This window comes from Ictalurus furcatus, chromosome 12 (assembly GCF_023375685.1).
Source record: "Ictalurus furcatus strain D&B chromosome 12, Billie_1.0, whole genome shotgun sequence".
Taxonomy (NCBI): Eukaryota; Metazoa; Chordata; class Actinopteri; order Siluriformes; family Ictaluridae; genus Ictalurus; species Ictalurus furcatus.
In genome coordinates this window covers 14,634,932-14,658,104 of record NC_071266.1, presented here as the reverse complement: position 1 = coordinate 14,658,104, position 23,173 = coordinate 14,634,932, and the positions used below count along the sequence as shown (strand labels likewise).

Sequence of the window (23,173 nt, the reverse complement as noted above, 5' to 3'; positions counted from 1 at the left end):
GAGCTGTGCTTTAGGGTGAAGGGAATAAAAGAGGAGGTGAAAATGAAATGAAACATTCGTTTGCTTGCTTCTGCTACCAATACAGCACTCCTCAGGTAAATAAATTCCCTGCCTTCTTAACTTCCATCTCTCTTTTTCAACTCTTTAAGGACACACTTGGGCTATTTTCTGCTGAAATTATTTGATGAAACTGAAATTAAGATTCCTTGATATTCTTTGTTTGCTTGGAAGATTGGAAGAATTGATAATGCTGGATCTGTGTTGTTAATAACGTCTTTAGCCTTCACTGCGTTTTTTTACTTTGCTGACAAACCTATTCACACACTTATTCAGTTATTTTAAAAATGATCTGAAACAGCAACTGATTTAGAATCATAAACCTGTTCCTTTAATAAATTTAACACTAGTTTGTTTGTTTGTCTGGACCAGGTTATTTTTGCACTAGCTTTGTGCGCTAATTGTGACAGTAATTAGTAACTCTTGTGTTTGTATTATGATTGCTTTGTCTAGTGTAAAACTCCCATTCCAATTAGACATGGAGTCTGCCATTAATGTCCTTGTGGCCCAGTTCAAGACTTTTGCCTCTAAAGATGGCAGCTCACACACCCTGAGCAAAGAAGAATTCCAGACCCTTGTGGTGTCCCAACTACCAAACCTTGTCAAGGTCAGATCATCTATTTACTATTCTCATGTTTGGCTTATTGTTCTTGCTTATCTTTTAGTATTAATAATACAGTTGCAATCAAAATTATTTAACCCCCAATTCAAATCAGGTTTATTGTCAAAATTTACAGACTTTCAGCTGTTTGGAATGAACAAATCAAACAAAAGCAATTGAAATAGTTCAATACAATGAATTGTATTATACATCTCTCTTGCGCTCTCTCATATATATATATATATATATATATATATATATATATATATATATATATATATATATATATATATATATATACACACACACACACACACACACACACATACATATATATGCAATTTATTTATAAATGCAACTTATAATGACTTATCCAGTATTAAAATTATTCAACCCCTTTATGGCAAGCATCTTTAGTACTTATTAGAGAACCCTTTTGCTGTTGTGACCTGCTACAAACGAGATGCAAAGCTTCTGGCAGCGTTTTGGAGGAATCTTAGCCCATTCCTCATGAGCAACAGCCTCCAGTTCAGTAATATTCTTGGGTTTGCGTGCTGCAACCGCCTTCTTCAAATCCCACCAGATTTTCTCTGGGGTTCAAGTCAGATGACTGTGATGGCCCGGTAGAATCCAGGACTTCTTCTGCAACCAAGACTTGAGGTATGCTTGGGATCATTATCCTGTTGGAAGGTCAAATGACGCCCAAGCTTCAGCTTCCTCACAGATGGCAAGACGTTTTCTTCTAGGATTTCCTGATACTTCAATGAATCCATCTTGCCTGCCATACGCTGCAGGTTTCCTGTGCCAGAGGATGCAAAGCAGCCCCGGAGCATCACCGAGCCACCACCATGCTTGACTGTGGACAGAGTGTTCTTTCTTCATTCTTCTGCCTCCTGACATACCGCTGATCCATCGTGCTGAAAAGTTCCACAGAACAGAATCCCAAAACTTCTGTAGCTTATTTATATGATTTTGAGCCGACTTTTCTTGTGCTTTTGGGTCAGTAGTGGTGTACGTCTTGGAGTTCTGGCATGGAAACCTGCGTTTAGTATGCGCCTTACTGTTCTCACTGAAACCTCAGTGCCTGTTGCCACCAAGTCTTGCTACAGGTCTTTTGCAGTCACTCTAGAGTTTTTCACAACCTACCTTCTCAGAAATCTGGTTGCAGCCCTTGATAGCTTCCTTTTTCTGCCTCGTCCAGGTATTTCATATATTTTTTTTGCCTCTAGCCAGTTCAGGTATTTCATGTGTTCCAGCTCAAGTACACCTGGTGCAAGTAATGAAGCCCAGGATTAGTTGCATTAGGTGTGCCTGAGACAACACCTGTTTTGCATAATTGTGCTGTTGTGAGGGATTCTGTTCAGGGGGTTGAATAATTTTGAAACTGGAGAAGTCATTATAAGTTGCATTTCAGTTGAATTCGGGGAAACCACTTTCAATTGCTTTTGTTTGATTTGTTCATTGCAAACAGCTGAAAGTCTGTAAATTTTGACAATAAACCGATTTGCAATGGGGGTTGAATAATTTTGATTGCAACTGTATATTTGACAATCTTTATTATGTAACAGACAATGCTTAACGCCCAAATAAAACTCAGTGTTATTGAGTTCTGTATATTAAACAGTATCTTGGTCAGCTTAGTGGAGGAAAGCAAAAAACAGTGGCACTTCAGCAGAGGGATATTTACATTAACTCACAGAAAGGAATGTATAGTGCCTTTATATTGCCACTGGATTGCTTTATTATAACTGTCTTGCCACATAATTTTACAAAAATGCCTCTGTTTTTTCTGATTACCTGCAGAATGCCAGTGATCCTGCTGTGATCGACAATCTCATGAGCTCCTTGGATGAGAACAATGATGGGGAACTGACATTTCAGGAATTCTGGCAGCTGATTGGCAAACTGGCAAGCACACATGGTGGTTTCAGCCAATAATTTTACAGGCAAACAATTTGAAATATCTCATTGACACACATGCAGGCAAAGGTCAAGTATAACCATGACACCTTCCCATCTAGCTCTAACACAAAAGAGTGTAAGTTAACCATTGATGAAGACAAGAGTTTCATGTAGTCATAAGATTATCTTGGTTTTATTGACCTTATTGACCTTGTAATAAAAGATTACATACACGTGATATATTCAGTTCATTCTCTTCCTCTCTCTGTCTTATTAAATCAGTAGAGGGTTACCTTACTTTATATCAAAGCTACAACTGGCAAAAACACATCTTATTGAAAAATTAATAGGCCTACAGCCAAAGCCACATTCTTTCAGCTGTGTGACTTACTGATGGAGGAATTCTTTACACACTGGTCTTTTAAAGTTAAAGCAAGTCTGCTTATCCATCATTCTATTCACTCATAACAGGTACATTTACTGAAATAAATAAATAAATAAAAAATCTTGTGCATATGTATGGTCCTATAAGGGACACAAGGACACTCGGGACACCCTGGAGGGGAAGCCAGGGTACAATCACACACACCCAGTCACATGCTATGGACAAGGTACAGATACCAATCAGCCTACAACTATTGTGTTTGGACACATATGCACAGGGAGAACAAACAAACTCCACGCATACAGGGCGGAGGCAGGAATCAAACCCCCAGGTGCAAGGCAAATGTCCTAACCACTAAGCCATCATGCCTCCTGTGTTGAAACCAGAGGAGTCATATGAAAGATGGAGTCAGATTAAAAGCAAACAAATACTTTACTTTTGAATGCAGCATAAATTAAATTTCTTAATCAGAAAATATCAGATGAGTCTGGGTTATACCCTAAAAGGAATCGCAAACATGGAAAATAAGAAATTGATTCTTTACATATTACTAAAAAATTGTATTACTAACAGTAATTGTGAAATTTAATATCTGTGTAGCCTATAATAATTCAGTGGGGATCAATTGGTACTGTATTTATCTACAATTCTATGTGAATATATTTGATGCTAAAACAAATTATTAATAGTACAAAACCATTGTTTCACAACACAGCTGCCTTATTTATGAGCCTCAGTAACAGGTGAAGCTACTTTCATTAGCATGGCTTATAACTGCATGTTTGCTAAAGCAAAACAAGACTACTCCCTTTTATTCCAAAACCCATTCATGTACCTTCATTGCCCAACCTGCTTCCAAATTAACTGCTGATCTGACCTAGTAAACTTATCAAGCGTTTTTTTTTTTTTTTTTTCTTCACGTACTATGAGCAGTTTATGTGCCCTGAGGCCTGAACAGGAGGTTCTTTTGTTCATGGGACCTAACCTACTCAAACAAATAAGAGGTGGGCCTAACAAAGGAATGATTGTTGTTTACACACACTGACACAGACAGGTACAGTCATAAGCATGGTGGTGCCACCCTCAGGCATGATCACACACACACACACACACACACACACACACACACACACACACACACACACACACACACACACACACACACACACACACACACACAGAGAGAGAGAGAGAGAGAGAGGAAACATCAGGGTCTGTGGAGAGAATGTAGTAAATGGGATTAAGAGGTGTATTTCTACCTAGACATGTAAAGCTACTGTAGTGAAAGTAAGCACATTTTTCCACAACTTCACAGCAGGATTATTTAAAGTTTTTGACTCATTTTCCAGCAAAGTGACTTACATCAGAGACAGCATAGCACTATGTGTTAGAGGGCTAAGGTTCAAGGACCCAACCCTGGCAGCTTGGTGATACTGTGATTTAAACTCATAACCTTCTGATCAGTAGCACAGCACCTTAAATGCTGAACCACAATTTCCTCTGCAAGCACAGACTTCTCAGAGAAGAAACCAATGGAAAGGTTTGTCCTGATAATGTGGAAAATGGTAGAATTAATTATGGGACATGCTTCAGCATCAAAAGAATCTGTCCTGCTCCTTAATGAGAAAGTGCTGAGAGACACCATGAGCGTTTTACTGTGCAACTGGGTAAAACTTTTCACACACACACACGTCTTATCTTCTGCAACACCAGATGAAATCCCTCCCTTCTCCACACAGTATATTGTATATCATAGCAGCTCTAAACTGAAATGCCACTAAACCAAAACCACAACAAAAGAAATGAAGTGGCTTGTGTTCATAATGTAAAAGGTTTTCCCTCTGAAACTTTGCCAGCATTCCCCTACTCTCGTCCTGTACATGTTTGCTTTCTCCAGGCTGTCTCTCCCGTGTACACGCCCTCTGACTTGTCAGAGAGGGAGGAAAAAAAAGTTGAGAGAGAAGGAAAAAAAACGAAATCGCGGAAGAGATTGTCTCTAGCGCTTCTAGTTTGACAAGTTTTTCCCCTAGTTGCTTAAGAAGATTCTGGAAGGCGTAAAAACACGGTTAAGTCAGTCTCTCGAGTGCCGGTGTGTTTTGATGGTAAGTGCACTTCTGTGTTGCGCGCTTTTCTCTCTGCGCTGCTTTCTTTCCAGATTTGTGCGGGTTTTCCGACGCGCTGTTTGATGGCGGGTTTGAAGCGCCACGTTTTCGGTCCGCCCTTCCAGTGCGGGACTGGCCTGGGACTGCGGCTTCTGCACTACAGTCACGCGGTTATTATCTGCCTTAGAGAAAAATATCACAGTTTAACTTCAGTTTTCTTTATTAAGGATTAACAATAAAAGTCCTGTGGCTGATTTGAAACTTTTAAGCTACATTAAGGTCTGCTGTGGTGTGGAGTTTAATATGGCGCACTGTGCACACTGAAGAGAAAAGAGTTTGCTCAGGAATTTCCTCGACATGTAACTGTTGACTTCTCTCACCGAGGATCAGGCAGACTGTAGTCTAAAGATCAGCAATAATTAGATAATTAGACTATTAGTCAACTACAAAAAGCAAAGAATAGAACGAAGATCAGTACCAGTTGTTATTATTATTATTATTATTATTATTATTATTATTATTATTATTATTCCCTGCTGAAAATAGAACAATAAAAATCATTACAGAAACTCTAATGGTTTTAAAGGTTATAATGGGAATTGTATTGGTTTTAATGGAAACTATAATGGTCATTGTGGGTCTTTACTGGTAATGTGTTGGGTTCAGGTGGCATGTTTGTGTCTAGTGGAAACCAGTACAAACCATTCAATCCTAATGGCCCAAAACACACTACATTTGTTAATGGTTTGAATGGTATTTGTAGTGTTAGAATTTCTGTAATGCTTTCTATAGTTTTTTTTTCTTTTCAGCAGGGTTATTATCTCATGTCTGTCCGTTCCCAGCAGTAGGTGATGTTATTGTGGCTCACACAGCACACATCCGCTTTTCAGATACCTGCTTTGTACTGAAATGTGTATCTGCTCTACACTACTACCCTAACAGCTGTGTCTCTGATAACATCCAGAAGAAAAACACATGGATTTTGAAAGAGCCTGGCAGATATACAGCACCCGAAGAGGTTTCCCCTCAACACTCAGCTATTTTAAACAACAAAATATCTTACAAATACCAAATATTGTCAGATTATCCGTCTTGACATTTCTGATAAAATAACATGTATCTGATTTATATGATAACCAAAAAAAAAAATTAAGGTTCCACTAGGAACCTTTTTAGGACACCCCCCCCCCCACACACACACACACCACCACCACCACCCTGAGTAGCAGTAGTCTAAGGTTCCTACAGGCGTGTGTAAAGGTTCCACAGATGAGACAACCCAAGAACCTTTAAAAGATCTTCCAGAAACCTTTTTAATGTTCACTGTGGGTTCTGTAGCCTACTCATAGCCTACACTCCAGTTTATACCCTGAATTGTTAAAACTCAGAAGTACTATAGCCTCTAATCTGGTTAGCATGTAAAGTTCAAAAATATCTGTTCGGTGTATGCTTGTATATGCTATAAACGTTTCCGGTTGGAACGCAGAGTTATCGCATTAGGAATTCCGCATGCAAAATTTTCAGGGCGCGCGACCTGGAGCAGTGAAGAGACAGCGCGCGCTCGCCGCCGCCGTTTATTTATGCACCGCTTCAGCTTGTTCCTGTGTGAATCTTTAATGGCGTGGCGGCTTTATCGTCGTCCTTCAGCTCGCGCAGCGTATCGCGTTCGCCTCGGAGGAAACGCAAATCTCCTTTAGTCCCCTTCGCACAGTGGAGAGAAACGCTATATATTTAATGATGCACTTCAGAGGGTGTGTGTGTGTTCTCATGCGAAATATGATGCTGATACATTGTAAACTCTGAGTCATAAGCTTAAACTGACTAAGGAAATTAGTGGCTAATTAGTAAACTGATTGGTCAGCAGTGTCTCAGGGGAAATCAGTAATAAACTGTTGACGGTAAAAAGCAGAACTTCGGCAGCATGAGGTTAATTTGCATATGATTGGCCGGGTGCATCTTTAATTATTAAACTGACGCCACGACTGAAATAAATAGGTGAGCAGAGGTCACAGGCGGTCATTCTGATCTGAGACACACAGAGCAAACGAACCGGACAGAACCACTGTAGCTGGAGATGTAACATGTCTTATGCCTTATCTTATCCCAGAAACGCGCGCGCTGCGGCAGGTGGCTGTTTTTGCGTAGCCCGAACAGCATTCCCACAGCTGAGCTCAGAAAAGTTTTCAGTCTCTTCAACTAGTGACTGCTTTTATGAGAACACATTAAATTATGCGACTTTATAAATCGTCTCATGTAATGATTAAAGGTGTATCAGGTTTGGTATAATTCCTAAATGGTAAACTGCATTCTACATCAGCTGTGCAGTGAGGTATGGTACGATTCCTGACATCACTGGATAGCTAAGAGAAAGAACTATACACATTTCTAAGTATTGGGAGTATGTGAAATGCCTTTGACTGTAGCATTAGAATTTCAAATGGATGAACATCTTACAGCTTCAGAAATGAGTATCTTGGCTGGAGACCATCAGAAATGGTTAGGTTTTATAGCGTGATCTAGAGGATGGTTTCCGTTTCCTGTGCTGTACACCAGAGATTCACACGGTAGTGCTGTCAGTCCTCTGGCAACCTCTCTATGAAACCAAATACTTTAATAAGCTACTATTGTTATGTCAGCTTGTTCCCCCTCTGCTAATTAGTCTAATAGCTAGGTTTCCTGATTGGTCACTGTACGTGTGCATATTGCATCAGACTGTTGGGTGCACACTTTAAAAAAAAACTTTATTAAGTGATATTTTCTAATGAAGCTGACACTTATCTTTATATTTTACATAGTCTAGCAATCGCAAAGATAACATTCAGTCTCATCTAACTTACTAGTCACGTTTGAGTGACTCTGACCAGTGGAATTCCCGCTACTAACAAATGATTGATTGTTTTCTGTCATCCTTAACTGTCACTTTCTGTTTCATTGTTCATATGGCTTTCTGGAATGCATCTTGCTTGTTGAAGAGACAATTTTAAGGACTGGATTGCATCATTCACTCACTCACAGCTGTGAAGTGAAAGGGAATGGTGTTATGACATATGAGTAATGGTATATGACACAGATTGAAAGAGAAGAACAGCTAAATGAACAACTGACCAAGAAGGAGAGTGAATGCATGCGTAAACAGAGAACATGGTCAGTGCATTACAACTGATAAGCTATAGAATGAGCAAAAATGGTTTGGCTTCAGGTAATCCCTCAGGTAACACAAAGCCACCGTGCAGTCAGGCCTTCAGGAGATCAGATGACCTATCAAAGTTCAGTAGAGTCATTGAGGCGACTCCCTCCTCTTTTCCCTTATCTGCAATCAACTGTCAGCCCTAAGACCTTCATACACTCCACTTTTCTAGTGAAACCAGCTGAAGTATCTAATGTTTATCTATGTTTACCAAACAGCCAAAGACCTTGGGGTTATACTGTATATGTCATATATCTTGTGTAAGAATGCCAGACTTTTTTAAATAGTTTTTTTTTTTTTTTTTTGCAAGGAAGTTTGGGGTCACTGTGAAGGCTCAGATACAGTACACATGCCTAAAGCATGTGATGGTTGAGGGTCCTTGCTCAGCATTACATGCTTGACAATATGACAATATGACAGTTCATGTATTATAACTAATAACAGTTCAGTCACTAACAAAGTGCTTTAGCCACTGAGCAAGTACTTCTCCTTCAGGGCAGATCTAGGGTCAGTTTCTGACATTTGTGTACTAACCCACACTAAATATTATCTCAGAGATGCTGAGAGGAACTATTCTCAGTTTCTGGATTTGTGAAATTGCAGTACCCCAAATCTGTAAATGGACAAACAGGTCTACTCAGTAAAATATACTGTCTGGTTTAGGTAAACTGCATATAATATGCATCTTACATATGCCTATGACTTATGACCTTATATGAATAACACTTTTTTTAAAATAAAAATTCATACATTCCAATCTTCTCTTCATGCTTGTGCTAATGTAAGAGCAAACATGGAAGGAGCTATCAAGACAGTGGTAACAGTCTTCTTGAAGTCAGCAAAAGGCAAGGAGAACCTTGGAGGGAAGGACTTCCAAAGCCTAGTGAAGAACCAGCTGAAGAACATACTGACGGTTAGGAACTGTGACCTTCCTTTATAAAATCCAGATCAATTATTCAGTCCCATCATTCACCATTTCATCAATTGATAACAATATCTTCAGGGTCTGACTTTTTCATATACCCATTGGGTAGCTCCATATCCGTGATGGCTGAAGCCTATTTATAAAGCTGTTGATAGGCTAAATCATCGTACATTCATTTTCAGTAAGTGCTTTATCCTGGTTAAGGCCATGATGGATCTGCAGCTTACAGTATCTCAGGAAATCATACAAAAGTAAATACATGTCTAAACATAGTTATTCAGTTTGGAAAACCTCATGAATCAAATTTAGCATCCCTTGAACCGCAATATAAGGCCCTTTAAAAAAATTTTCAACATTATATTAAGAATGGTTTACAAGCATTTGTAAATTAGAAGTTTGAGATGGTGAATGAAGGAATGAAAGTGTTTTAAATGTTCTTGAAGACATGAATTAATTGTGAGCTTAACTTAAGAAGTTAAAAATGTGTGTCGTTGTGTTACAGGATACAGAGAGCTCTGAGGCCATCAAAAATATGCGTCAAGGCCTTGATGCCAACCAAGATGGAAAAGTCAGCTTCCAGGAGTACATGACGCTGATCGGATACTTGGCACAGTCAGTCAGTCAGCAGCGTTGCACCAAGGAGACCCAAGTGGCGAGTTCAGGCCCAGAAACGCAGGCAGAGGCCTCTGAAGCATCGAAGGCTGAGCCTGAGGCTGAGAAAGAAGTAAAGCCGGTGAAAGAGGAAGAGCCAGCCAAAGAGCAGGATGAGGCAGTGGAAGTGGAATTGGTAGAGGAAGAAGAAAATGTAGAAGAGGTGATAGAAGTAGTGGATCGCACGTAGGCTCTTGAGACAGCTGATAAAAACATCTCAAGACCTTACATATCCTGGTTTTTATTTCAGTATATTTTTTACTATTTCCCAGCTAACCAAATTTGACCAACACTACAAATTGTACCACTAGATAAATCATAAACCACTCAATATTATTTGGAAGTCCTTTTGTCTATTGTCTAAATCAGTGGTTTTTCCAAATCAGTCCTCAGACTCCAGCCCTCCAGATAATTTACATCTTGCTTTACACCAACTCACACAATATAGTGATAGAGCAAAAATGTGGAATGGGGGGTCATACATGAGGGCAGTTTAGACAATCCCTGGTCTGAATAGACACAACTAACAAAATGTATATGTATTGTATTTTATCCATTTAAAGATTTGTATTTGTATTTGTATTTACATTAACACTACATTACAGCATGGATCTATAAATATGATACGCAGTACCTCTACCAAGATGTTTACAAATGATGCTTTCATTGGCATGTTCAATTAAACGACCCTGGTGTTCTTCTAAGATAACGGTACGCCCACGTGTAACCCACTCACACCGGTTATCACCCCTGTTTATTTTTCTAGATATGTTCAAATAGTTTAGGCTGTGTACACTTTGAGTTGTTTAGCATATATGCTAACACAATTTCACTGTTTCTTAACAAGTGCATACTAATATTGAGCAATATTTGTCATACCACTGCCAAATTTGAATGGTCACTCATTTGCATGACAATAAACAAACTTACTTTCTTCGAGCATTTATCTTGTCGCTTGTGTGTTCTGATATTCTGCTTCTTTCTGGTCTGTCTAATCTCATTCTGCTCTCCACAGCTTAAACTATATTCCTCTTCATGCGGCACATGCTCGTTATACAACATGCATTTTGTGTTCCTTGCTCATTCAGCTAGCTTTGCTTGCTATAAAACTGGTACATGAGGTGCTTGGTGTCCTAACAATGTCCAAGACTTAACAATTAAGAACCTGTGGATTTGAATACACACCATGTGACCCTAAGGGAGCACACAATTACCCTAAAGTACTGGACCACTGCCGCAGGGAGGTCCTTATGATTCGATATAACATTCAAATGACAGTAAAGTAATTTAGAGCTCTCTATGGGTGTGTTTTATGTGTCATATACACACTGCTAACAATGTCGGCCGCAACAGTGCAAAGTGTTGACTCTTCTAATAACTCTTGTTTGTGTTGTAATTTGTAAATGTACTGTCTCAAATAAGTTATTTTACATTTTGTGACTGTTATTTGTTAAAATGAGCTCTAAACTGTGTTGCCAATCAGTAATATTTGGGATACTTTCCCAGGGTAAAAATAAATTGGAATAAAGGCGCAATTAGAATTAGGTCGCATTTGTTAGAAGCTTTCAGTCAACAGTGTGCAGCTGGGAATTAATGAGATTGGTACAGAATACTAAACCACCTGCTATTTTAGTTCACTTTCTGCCATACATTTTTATGCCATGGCTGTGCTCCATGCATTCACATGAAGTATTGCAATCTGTCTTTTTTCACTAACCACTGTTCTGGCCATTCTCGATTGGGGCTTTAATTTAGTATACTAATGATAAAGAAGCATCTAAATGACCACTAAAATGTTCAATTTATCATGTGTATGTATGTATGTATCTCTAAAAATTATGAGATTATTGGTCAATTATTATTACAATTATCCATGTTTTACTTAACCATGTATACTATATATATTATTCACCTCTATCCTCAGTTACCTGACAATGTCTCATAGGCTTGAAACTGGAAATATTGCTTTATTTAGATTTATATATTGTTTCATTTAGGCTTTTCGTGTACTTTGGAGCAGTTTTTGTAATGTCTGAAAAAGTGATATATGTAATAACTACCTTTTTCAGTAGCAGTGTAAAGGAAAAGAATAGCTGTCTGTTAAAAGAGTCATTCAATGTAATTCAGTGTGTTTTACAAAGACAGAAACAATCACTTAGTTGGAAGTTTACTCTTCATTAAATTTCGCAAACAATAAAAACATTGTATAAAGGGTAAACTCACAAATTGTATGCTTATTTAACAGGCACACACCGATCCATAGATTACCACAAAACACACGTACAGTTATTTTCTCATTAGCTCTGTTCTAAGCAGTTTTACACATATAATCAGACAATGTTAAGTAAAGCACATGTAAGTAGAGGTGGTGTATGCCTTGACTATGTAAACCTTTGGCTGTGTTACTGTTGTGTTTGCTTTTGGTGTGGCTGAAGCTGTGACGTTGGGCTCCATTACATTAGCATTATCAATGTGCCGTCACTCTGGAAAGCGATATGGGACACCACAGTGCCAGCCTCCTCAGGTTAGCACTACAGTTGCTAACATCTTTTATTATGCAGCACTTGATGTGGATATATGGCAGGTTGCTCAGTGTTTAGAGATCTTGTCTTGAATATATTGTAATATTGTTCTCCAGGTTCTAAGTCCCAGTTCCTCTCAACAGACCCTGAAGAGAGACTTTTATTAAATAAACATTTTATTAAATAACTTAAAATTCTTAAAAACAATAGCAGACATGCACATGCATGGCTGAACATGCTTACTGCCTGGCCCAGTCCTGTTTGGATTAAAAATATCAGCTTGATAGCTTGATCTTCTGAGTGATACTTTCAGCTTGACAGATCCTGTACTTGAGAATATTAGACCATGAACCCTCCTGTTACGTCTACTCAAAAAAAATCTAATTAATTTGTGTAAGATCTCTCTAGCTGAGAAATTCACAGCTTTGCCATGCCATTCCATGGTTAAACATCTACCAGTAAGCCCATCTACACTGGCCATGCTGTACAGTTTCAAAACTAAGACATGCTCTGATGATTTAAAAAGCAGTTAAGGACTCCAAAGCCATCTCTATGTGTTGAGTGTCCTTGCATGATCAAGTAGGTGAACACAAGACAGCATGAAGGGCAGGAGGAGGGGACGATAGAGGAACGGAGAAACATAAGCTGACGGAGATGTGCAAGAGGAGGGAGGGAATAGGAGTGAAGGATATTTAAGACCTGGAGATGCTCTCTCCTCATCCGTTTCTTTGCTTCTTTCTATCAGTCTGCATCTCTGGCTCTTTGTCACAGACAAAGGAGGCTCTTCAGCAACACTCAGGTAAGATGGACAGCTAAAGGCTTCTTCCTTTTCCAGCTCTTAGCTGATAACTTCTCGTTTACATCAGTCTTGCAACCAATGGGGATATTAACAGCATTAATTATAGTTTTGCAAATGTTAATTATACAATGTTATATACCATAGTCTAAGTGATAATGGTTTTGTTTGAGATGTTTAACATTTTGGATTCAGCTAAATTCATATCTTTCTTTAGACTTTGTTTATATTTATATTATTCTCTTAGACATTCTATGACTTTTTCACCTCATATCAATTTGATTTGACCTTGTTCTATAAAGTATAGAGTTGCCAAACAGAAAGAATAACTTTTAAAGTTTGTTGTCACTAGGTCACTGTATACTGTTTCCATCCATGTCATGGTTGCTGTGGCTTCTCATTGTGATACTTCATCCTACAGATTTCAGCCTTGCTAATCAAAATGTCATCAAAATACCTGTATTCTAAAAAGTGCCATATTTCACGTTCTTGCTTGGATTCCCTGTTTGGGTGATGCACCATAGTGCTGCTTCTGCTGCCATGTTACCCTTCCAATCTGTAATTGTGCCATATATCTCTCTGCAAAATAATTCCATAGTCTTGGTAACTTCATGACATGCTCTAGGATAGCACCTAAACCAGTATTACATTAGACCAGTTCTTGAGTTCATGCTGCCTGTAGGTATTAGTTCCACAGCACCATCTGAGCTTCCTAATTAGAGTCTATAATTAATTAATAAGTGAAATTAGATGGTTCTGGAGGCACAAAGTCCTAAGTAAATTTTTGTTATGCTTCATGTTAGTGAAATTGCTTTACATACTTGGATGCAGACAGCAAACATATATTGTAAGTCCATACTTTTGACTTAACCCCAGCTAATCTTTCACAATAGATCATTGTTTATGATTAGGATTTTAATCGGGACTCTGAATTAAATATTAACACAAAAGGAAGCTTGACCTTTTCACTGAATAAAACCATTATCATTACAACCACTCTAGCAGAACTTTCATTAATTGGGTTTCCTTTCATTTTAATGTGTGTTAGTCTTTATTGAGTGCTTCAGGTTATTTGGCCAGATTACACGAATAACTTATCTTCAATGTGTCCACATACTTAGAGTTTTGTTTTGGATTTCCTTTAGTGTAGTGTAAGGTAGGAAAAGTCAAAAAGACATTCACACAAGTCAGAATATTCGGCTGTTTCTGCAGTTTGTCTACAGTGCAACACACTCTAGTCTTATTCTCTCGCCTCAAACTACTTGTAATTTCCAGGTGTTTCTTATAATTTCCTTTTTCTTGTTTCTTTACTTTTTAATGAATGTTTGTGTCTGTATAATCCCAGTAGCTTGGCAAGCCTGGAGACAGAAGAACCAAGATGCCACGCTCAAATTGTGATGTGTAAGAATGTTTCGCCCCCTACACAATTCCCCCACTCTCTCTTTCTCTCTTTCAGTTTAGATGAGAAAACTTATAATCCTATGAAGAATTATGGATGTGATGCTTGGTTCATTGTAGATGATCTATGATTGTGGTTTGTACATTAATTTTACTAATTGGATATTGTGTTTCTGTCCCCACTATCCACTTCTTGTGCTTGTGCCATTTCTATCGAGCTAAAGCTCCGCCCATGCCAGTCATGTAACCTCACATGCGGCTGGGACAAGCGTGGGCTGCACCACTATGTGTTTAACCTTTGATCTTTCGAATGCCTTGCAGCATGTCTAAAGAACCAAGCACTAACCTGGAGAGCGCCATGCAGATGCTCATCAAGACCTTCCATAAGTATTCTGGGAAAGAAGGTGACAAATTCACGCTTAGCCGAGGGGAGTTAAGAGAACTACTGACAGAGGAATTGGGAAACTATCTAGGGGTGAGAAGTCAAGCACACATCACATGTCACACACATAGCACACACAATAGGTCCAAACATGTTTAGAAAAAAAAGTTTATATTTGAAGTAATATGTTGAAACCAAATAACAAAACAATATGTGAAAGGAGTTTTGGAAAACAAATCTGACCTATTGTCAGAAATGAATAATTACCACATTTAAGACTAATTTACTCAAGCAGTATCAGACAATCTACAGTTGTACTCTGTGGCATGTTACAACGTGCCAAAATGCTCATTGCATTTAAGGATACATACTTAGAATTCTTTCTTTAATGCTTTGTGTAACTAGCTCCCACATTCACACTCATCCAGGTGTTCAACATATTTAAGATGATTTTGAATCCACTCATACAGCAGTATGATGGTATACTGTGATAAGTGCGGTCATACTGTTAAACTTATGACATGGATAATGTCACAAACATCCCTTTAAAATACTAAAAATATGCCTAAAACCATACTAAGAGGAACTCAACAAATTGAGTGATCAAGTCCTAATCAAACTATTTAATACTTAAATGTCATCCTCTTCAAAACCACCAGTTACATAATATTATGTTCCCTACACTCATTATACTTGGTAATTTGGTTATGGTATGTCTGTGTTATGGTTTGGTTCATACTGTTCCACTTCTGCCCTGTTTTCATCTGTTGAAGCACACACTACATTCATTCCCGTATACAAAGTTCTTTATTCTCCACATTCACACCCAACAGCACTGAACAGAATTATCTCTAACTATGCTTTTTCCCATTCATCTTTCAAAAGAATGCACAAGACAAGGATGCCGTGGAGCGAGTGATGAGTGACCTGGACGCCAATAATGATGGTGAGGTGGACTTCACTGAGTTCATCATCCTGATGGGCGCACTCACCGTGGCCTGCAATGACTTCTTCCTTGACAGTCCACCACCCAAGAACAAGCCTGAGTCAAAGTCAGATGTGAAGGATGGAGAGAATAAAGAGTAATGAGGGCATGAGAATGGGAGCATGAGAGAGAAATGTATCAGGTTGTTTCTGTAGCCAGGAGTGACGGTCTGAGAAGAAACCCATCTGTTTTGAGCTATTAATTACTTGAAATTTCCAATTATTATGCTTGTCATTACTCATTACTTTGCCCTAAGCACATGAACACTTTCAGTAATTTCAGGAGAATATTTGCCCAACGCTAATCTAATTCCCCAGGTATGCAGAAAAGCAACAATCAGCTGTAGATGCTTTTGTTTAAATTAAATCCTCCTCACGGTACTAAGATACGTTTCTTCCATTTTGGCATACATTTTGTGATTTTAGGAATTGTCCAAAAGTTCTCCTTTAATTTGAAGAGAAAATACATTAAAAAACACATCTATTACCCTGACAATTTATCACTGAAACTTTCCTGAAATTATCACAAGGAAAGCTACTGGAAATGGTTAGGGTTTGGGTGAAGGGAGGGGTTAACTGTAACCTCATTTGTAACACATAGATTATTAGCAATGTCACTGGTGTTGAATACTTCAAAGTGTTTTGCTTCTTTTCAAGGCATCTATTTTGTAGCCTGTTTTGTTAAGTGTTGATATGTATCTTTATCACTACAATAAATATGTCTAATGGATTGTCACTAGGATGAATTTACTGCTCATTTAGATGAAACAAATTAGTCACACTGGTGATTATCATGAAACCCTATATTGTATTCACCTCATAGGGATTTTTTGTTGTCAAGCTATCTTTAAAAAATATAAATAAAAAAAACTCTCTAATAAACATTTATGTTAACTTTTAGATAATCTTTGAACATGGTTTAAGTAGTATAGCCACAGGCATTGCCAGACATTTTTTCCTACATTTTTGTGCTCTCATATTGCTTTCCAGAAAAAATGTAATAAAATAAGATAGCCTATTTAAGATAATGTTAATATTATATAAATATACTGACACAATTTGTAACTTCATCTAGCAGTTTATAATTATAAAATGAATATTACTATTTGAATGAAAGTGTTATTATCCAAGATGCGAATTCCCCCGATTATCAGTGTAACAATCAGCTACAAACCAGACATTATGTCAGCACACGAACAGCACACGTGACCCATATCTCCAGACTTCTACTCAGCCAAACCCGTGCCTAATTACACACGTTAGGTGATTTTACAAAGTCAGACTGCACTGACATCCATCAACTTAATCAGCACAAGTCAATGAAAAACACCTCATTATAAAGTTTATGAAAGTTTTATAAACATGGGGGCTTCAGAGAGGAACTGAATATTGTTATACAGAGTTCTGAATGCTAAATTACGCACAAAATTAAATCCTTTGACTCATATTGAGGCAGAACAATTATATATAGAAATTTGGAATACAATGTAGGTTTTTGGAATTCATGAAAAAAAATTCTGTAAATCAGGAAACCTGAGTATGGATTAAATGAGTGAGTTGTCTCAAGCATGTCTTTCTTTCCTTATACAACCTTTGTGGTTGAAGATATAACACTGTACATACTTTATCAATGAGAAGATGAGAAGGTACACTACCTGTGTGTATGTGTGTATATGCACGTGAGGAATTTCAGGCAGCTTGCTACGACACATCCTGGACATTACACACATCCTGCCTAGCCTGTTAGACCTGTCCTATTCACCCACACTTCAATGGTGTTCAATATCAGAAAGGGAAAAGATGAGAAATTAAAAGGAGTGTGATACTCTCGTGGCTGCCCAATGAGTCCAAAGTCTTTGACTGGTATGGGTGTGTAAAGGTGGAAGCATGTGTTATCGTTTAAATCTGAGTGTCCATTCTTAATCAATCACATCTGAGTGCTTAGTCATATTTACTCAACATTAGTCACTCTCTATAGCTTTGCTTGATCTTTAGGTAAATTCCTGAAACCTGATGCAACGTCCTCTAATTGGCCTCTCTTCTTCTTTAGCAATGAATGTCTATGTACATGTCTGTATCTGTGTAAATACAAACTACAGTGAAGATCGTTCGTCCATTTCTGAAACCTATAGTCGTTTTTAGTTTCCTGTATTTATAAATTTCTAAACACTATGCCAATTTACTGTGTTAGCCTAGTAACATTAATAATATATACTACATAACATGAATACTATACACTATATTATACAGCTAAGTAAGTGTAAGTGTAAGTAAGTAATGGGTGCCACTTACGTTCCAGGAACATTATATGTATAAATATGTATGAAAAATAACTGAAAAATACATTTTATTATTACGCAAAGTGTCTCCTGCACATTAATCCGACTGTAAATTTAAAATATATAATTTAAAACATTAATAAAAACTACCTAGAACACTGAAAAAATAGCATTTGTATGTCCCCACAAGTCACATGTTCACACTGTACTACATTATTTCTTAGATGTTATTTGTTTATTTTAAAAGTACTCATTTATGGCAAATCACTAGTATGTGCTCAGTGTCCTCATGCTATTTTCATGTGCGCCATGTGGCTATATTTCATGTATTTGCTAATTCTATGCTAAAAACTCAATCCTGTTACTTTCAGTCCTGTCACTTATATAAAGAGAAGGCTTATTAGAAAAGGTCCAGCAAGTTCATGAATTTAATGCAGTCATTTTTGCAGCTGAACTATTTAGTGTTTTGTAGACAAGCAAGAATATTTTTTGATCTTAGGTACTGGTAGTCAGTGCAGAGATCTGAGGATTTGGCATAATATCTTCAACTTTTTGTCTTTGTCTTTCTTACGTTTTGTAGTAGAAGATTAGAAAGAACCTATACTATGCAGGAGCCAGAAATACCCACCCATGTCATGCTGCCGGGGAAGGAGTGAGGCACACCAATTGGCCAGCTCTAGGAAGAGTCCTGCTGGTTCCAAACTTCTTCCATTTATGGATGATGGAGGCCACTGTGCTCATTGGGACCTTCAATGCTGCAGAAATGTTTCTGTACCCTTCCCCAGATCTGTGCCTCAATACAATCCTGTCTCGGAGGTCTACAGACAGTTCCTTGGACTTCTTGGCTTGGTTTGTGCTCTGACATGCATTGTTAACTGTGGGACCTTATATAGACAGGTGTGTGCCTTTCCAAATCATGTCCAATCAACTGAATTTACCACAGGTGGACTCCAATCAAGTTGTAGAAACATCTCAAGGATGATCAGTGGAAACAGGATGCACCTGAGCTCAATTTTGAGTGTCATGGCAAAGGCTGTCAACACTTATGTACATGTAATTTTTTTGTTTTTTATTTTTAATAAATTTGCAAAGACTTGAAACAAACTTCTTTCATGTTGTCATTATGGGGTATTCTTTGTAGAATTTTGAGGAAAATAATGAATTTAATCCATTTTGGAGTAAGGCTGTAACATAACAAAATGTGGAAAAAGTGAAGCACTGTGAATACTTTCCGGATGCACTGTACATAGTGATTTTTTTTAGTCACAAATATAAATTATTTGTAACCAATGTAACCAACCATTTCTTTAAAATAAACTTTCTCAAGGGAAAACAAAGGAATTATTTGAGAAGCTTTTAAATATGCTTTTTAAATGACAAATGAGTTTTGGTAACAGGACTGAGAAAATGCAACCATCTTCTGCTTAGGAACCTTGTAAAAAAATTAAATAAAGTTACCTGAGATGGACCAATACACATTTTGAATAGTTAAATATGTGTATTATATATACTATTAGATTCAGTGTTGAAAAGAGTTTGTAACAATGAAGTTTAATTTGGAAGAATTACAACAAGCAAATGGCACCCATTTGTTGGAATGACCCTAATACAAAAAATGCTAACAGAAGCATAATGTCTGTGTTGTGTTGATGGTATGTGTACTGTATTGGTTTGTGATGTGTGTTCTTGTGCCCTTCCCATATGCTGTGGTGAGATCTTGAATGTCTTGGCTCAGGCTAGGCCTGTCGTCGTGGCTTTGACGTGGTGGTGTCGTCTGACTCCACTGGTAATTGTAGTGTGCCCTGTAACTCTTATCACTGAGTGGCCACAATGTCTTCAACAGGCCTGACACACACTCTAGCTCATATCACACACCACACACTCCATTTTCCACTACCAGCTCTGTCTGTGTCTTCCTCATGACAGTACTTTGCCTCAGAATGACTTGCACACTCACGTTTCAGCAACACAATCACTATAATTTCAGGTTGTATAATACATAATCATGCATGTATTCACATAAACACCCTTGAAAGTATGTGCTGTCTCTTCTAATCCCATCGCAGGACATCACACAACACACTCACATACTACAGACAATTTGGAAACACCTACAATCTACAACACATGTCTTTGGACTGGGGGAGTATCTGGAGGACATGCAAACTCCGCCCACACAGCGTAAAAGTGGTAATAAAATCCCCAAACCCAGAAATGCGTACAAGGCAAAGGTTTTTACAACTGAACTGCTGGATATTTTTGGTTGATGGACTGTGTTTAGATATCTCAGCAGCACTGCTGCAGTTATACTACTGCTATGCCAACTATTATGTAGCTTCGATTGTCAGTACCAGTGCTGTGTTTAGAATCATCTACCACCCAAATAATGGTCAGTGCTGATCCTTTGGTGGTCCCTTTCCACTGATCACAAATGAAGAGAAGTGATGACAGATGAGAAGATTGTGGTTTGTCACATACAGGTTAATATCACTAGTAGCTTCGGTTGACTAGACTGTGGTTTGAGGTTGTATCAAGTTTACAGTTAGTGCTCATGTACTTCTTTTGTAGTTTATTAGTTCGTTGACTTATTCCAGTTGTTGTGTTCTATTGTTTCTTTTCGCTTTGTTTCTCTCTTGCACCTAAATTAGGCCATGGTAAGCGAATAAGAGACCACTCATATTACTGAGCTATCACAGTGATGGCGTGTAAAAGGTAAAAAGAGAGGGGGCTGAGCACATGGAACAATGGTGTCACTTCCTCCTTAAATGTGTCTAATACCAGTGAAATGATACCATGGTGGTGCTTTGCTGTTTTTAACCAGCCTGCTTGTTCTCTAGTTATCACATATTGCTGCATATCCAACCTTAGCTTTGACCTTGGCATCTGTATGCTTGGTGTACATCCGATCTGCAAACAGTCATTAATCTCATCATCTCCTTCATCCATTCACCTAACCTTTAACTGTGACCTTAATCTGACCATTACAGCATCATTGGGTTAACATTTAATCTGACTCCAAGTCAATACCACAGGCTATTCAATACCAGGTCTTACATTAACCCTACTGAGGGTTTAAGTGTGCAGAAATGGTTAATTATGACTAACAGAGACAGACACCAGAGTAACATCATCAAGATAATTTATAACTAATGATTTGGGGTGATTGATGACTCATAGCCTGATTGACAGATTTGACCGTGTTCTGTTAGACTTGGAATAGATCCTCTGTATGTCTTAAATAAATGTGTTTTGGAATATACAAATCACTAAGATGGGGAACAATGTCGCTGCAATGTGGTAGTGTAGATTAATGTAAGTGTGCAATAGCATTCTTTGGCATCTGTGCTCACAGTAGTCAAACTTCAGAGGTCTTAAATGTGATATAATGTCTAAGAAAGTTTGTTAGATGTTTGTTTCTCTTGAAAGAACGTTGTGTAAATGTGGGAATGTAAAATGGTGCACTCAAAATGGTTTCGGATCATTTGCTCTGCATCATATCACCAGCTGCCAGAAATGTGAGTAGTTCTATTACTCTGTTATGACCATTTGGATCATAGATCATTTGGAAATGGGGACAGGTGAGGGACTGATGAGGGAAAGGTGAGGGACGACTCCCTCCACCCCCACTTATAAACTATTATTTTCTGATTTAATAGTTAATGCAGAAGGAGGCCAGAATTAATGGTGCAGAAAGCATTTTTTTTTTTAATTGTAAGCTATAATTTCTAGCATTTTTTCAGATCCTCATTATGGGTTTCCAGATTTCTTTTTCCTCAATTTGTCATATATGCATTACCAACTGTATTTATTTGGTGTTGTGGCAAAATGTTACTTTATTTTTTAATTTATTTTATCCATTTTGGATCCATTTACATTTTGTTTTTCATTTCATGCACAAAGACAGAAGGCTGATGAACACAGACTAATTAAAGGGCCTAATAAAGTCTGTCTGGAGTGTATTTGGAACAAATTGGGGATTTTGATGTTGACTTTTCACTCTCACACTGTGTTTTGTCAGACCATATTGATAAGAACTGGCAGCAGTACAACATCCAGTAAACACCATATGAGTTTGTACAAAGGGCACTGTCTAAATAAAGTCGACTTATCTATTGGGAAGTTAAAAGAGAAAGAGGAACCATAATGAAGAGGGAAAGAAGAAGCAGGATTGTGTGGTAGAGGATGATAATAAAGAATAAATTAATAGTAATGTAATTGTAAGCTCAAGCTCATTTACCAAAAACAAGCTTCTAGAGGAATTACTATGACGTTTAGACCACAAAGCAAGAAAGAGAAACTCAACAAAAACCCTAAAGGTTTAAACATTAGAAAAAGTGAGGTATACGTATAGCAACAACTGTAGAAGACACTATAAGGCATTACAAATCTCATCCTAGAGTTCAGGTTAATTTTACAACACAGTTGCTTAGCATTTTGGGTCAGGTAGTTGGATTGATGTGACCTAAACTAGGGTGATATTGCGTAACTCATCATGCTGGTTTGGGATGTTGACCTGAAAGGGAACAGGCAGATAATATCAACTTTAATTTTTCTTTGGCAATTTTCATTGTGATTTTGTTTTACAGTGTTGTTGTTTTTGTTGTTGTTTTACAATTCTCACTTCCTGAACTACAAATGGTTAGTAGGTTTTATTCACAAGATCACTAATAATTCCTTTCTGGCTTCAAAATACATGGTGGCACAGAAATCTCCATTCATAGGGGAAATTAACACTTCTTTATCTAAATGTCTTTTTTTCCCTAGACAGCCTTTAAGAATGCCTTTGACAAAAGAAGAAGAAAATCATTCTCATGGCTGGATCTGGAAGCTGTCGCAAAGCTGCGATGGACTTTAACAGAAAACATGGTGAGCACATCACACACAACACTGCTGCCAAACTTATTAACCAATTCAAAAAGACTGGAAGTGTTGCGGAACAACCGAGAAGTGGATGTCCATGAACAAACACTGACGAAGGTGCAACCGACGTGGTGCTGGCAAA

General features: G+C 37.9%; 3 protein-coding genes across 4 annotated transcripts; all 3 read left to right on the top strand.

The window, feature by feature from the left end:
- Position 1: 1 nt before the first annotated feature.
- s100a11 (S100 calcium binding protein A11) lies at positions 2-2,798 on the top strand. The gene is made up of 3 exons (XM_053637591.1): positions 2-95; positions 511-664; positions 2,462-2,798. The coding sequence occupies exons 2-3, from the start codon at positions 536-538 to the stop codon at positions 2,594-2,596; spliced, it is 264 nt and encodes an 87-aa protein (XP_053493566.1). The 5' UTR covers positions 2-95; positions 511-535; the 3' UTR covers positions 2,597-2,798.
- A 2,094-nt stretch (positions 2,799-4,892) lies between these two features.
- On the top strand, positions 4,893-11,981 carry s100u (S100 calcium binding protein U). The gene is made up of 3 exons (XM_053637590.1): positions 4,893-5,047; positions 9,021-9,147; positions 9,662-11,981. The coding sequence occupies exons 2-3, from the start codon at positions 9,028-9,030 to the stop codon at positions 9,998-10,000; spliced, it is 459 nt and encodes a 152-aa protein (XP_053493565.1). The 5' UTR covers positions 4,893-5,047; positions 9,021-9,027; the 3' UTR covers positions 10,001-11,981.
- A 116-nt stretch (positions 11,982-12,097) lies between these two features.
- s100s (S100 calcium binding protein S) lies at positions 12,098-16,628 on the top strand. 2 transcript variants are annotated; one of them, XM_053637588.1, is made up of 5 exons: positions 12,098-12,334; positions 13,078-13,131; positions 14,477-14,529; positions 14,848-15,001; positions 15,794-16,628. In XM_053637588.1, exons 1-5 carry the CDS (start codon positions 12,281-12,283, stop codon positions 15,992-15,994), a joined length of 516 nt encoding a protein of 171 aa, XP_053493563.1. In that variant the 5' UTR covers positions 12,098-12,280; the 3' UTR covers positions 15,995-16,628. The 2 variants fall into 2 exon arrangements, with proteins under 2 accessions (XP_053493563.1, XP_053493564.1); XM_053637589.1 differs by having other exon boundaries at positions 12,098-13,131; positions 14,474-14,529.
- Positions 16,629-23,173: the final 6,545 nt, after the last annotated feature.

Excerpts from the sequence above, each read along its gene's own strand:
- s100a11 (XM_053637591.1), top strand. The coding sequence starts at position 536 with ATGGAGTCTGCCATTAATGTCCTTGTGGCCCAGTTCAAGACTTTTGCC. Across the intron at positions 665-2,461 it reads AACTACCAAACCTTGTCAAG|AATGCCAGTGATCCTGCTGT; the intron begins GTCAGATCATCT and ends GATTACCTGCAG.
- s100u (XM_053637590.1), top strand. The coding sequence starts at position 9,028 with ATGGAAGGAGCTATCAAGACAGTGGTAACAGTCTTCTTGAAGTCAGCA. Across the intron at positions 9,148-9,661 it reads AGCTGAAGAACATACTGACG|GATACAGAGAGCTCTGAGGC; the intron begins GTTAGGAACTGT and ends GTTGTGTTACAG.
- s100s (XM_053637588.1), top strand. The coding sequence starts at position 12,281 with ATGTGCCGTCACTCTGGAAAGCGATATGGGACACCACAGTGCCAGCCT. Across the intron at positions 13,132-14,476 it reads GGCTCTTCAGCAACACTCAG|CTTGGCAAGCCTGGAGACAG; the intron begins GTAAGATGGACA and ends TAATCCCAGTAG. Across the intron at positions 15,002-15,793 it reads AATTGGGAAACTATCTAGGG|AATGCACAAGACAAGGATGC; the intron begins GTGAGAAGTCAA and ends ATCTTTCAAAAG.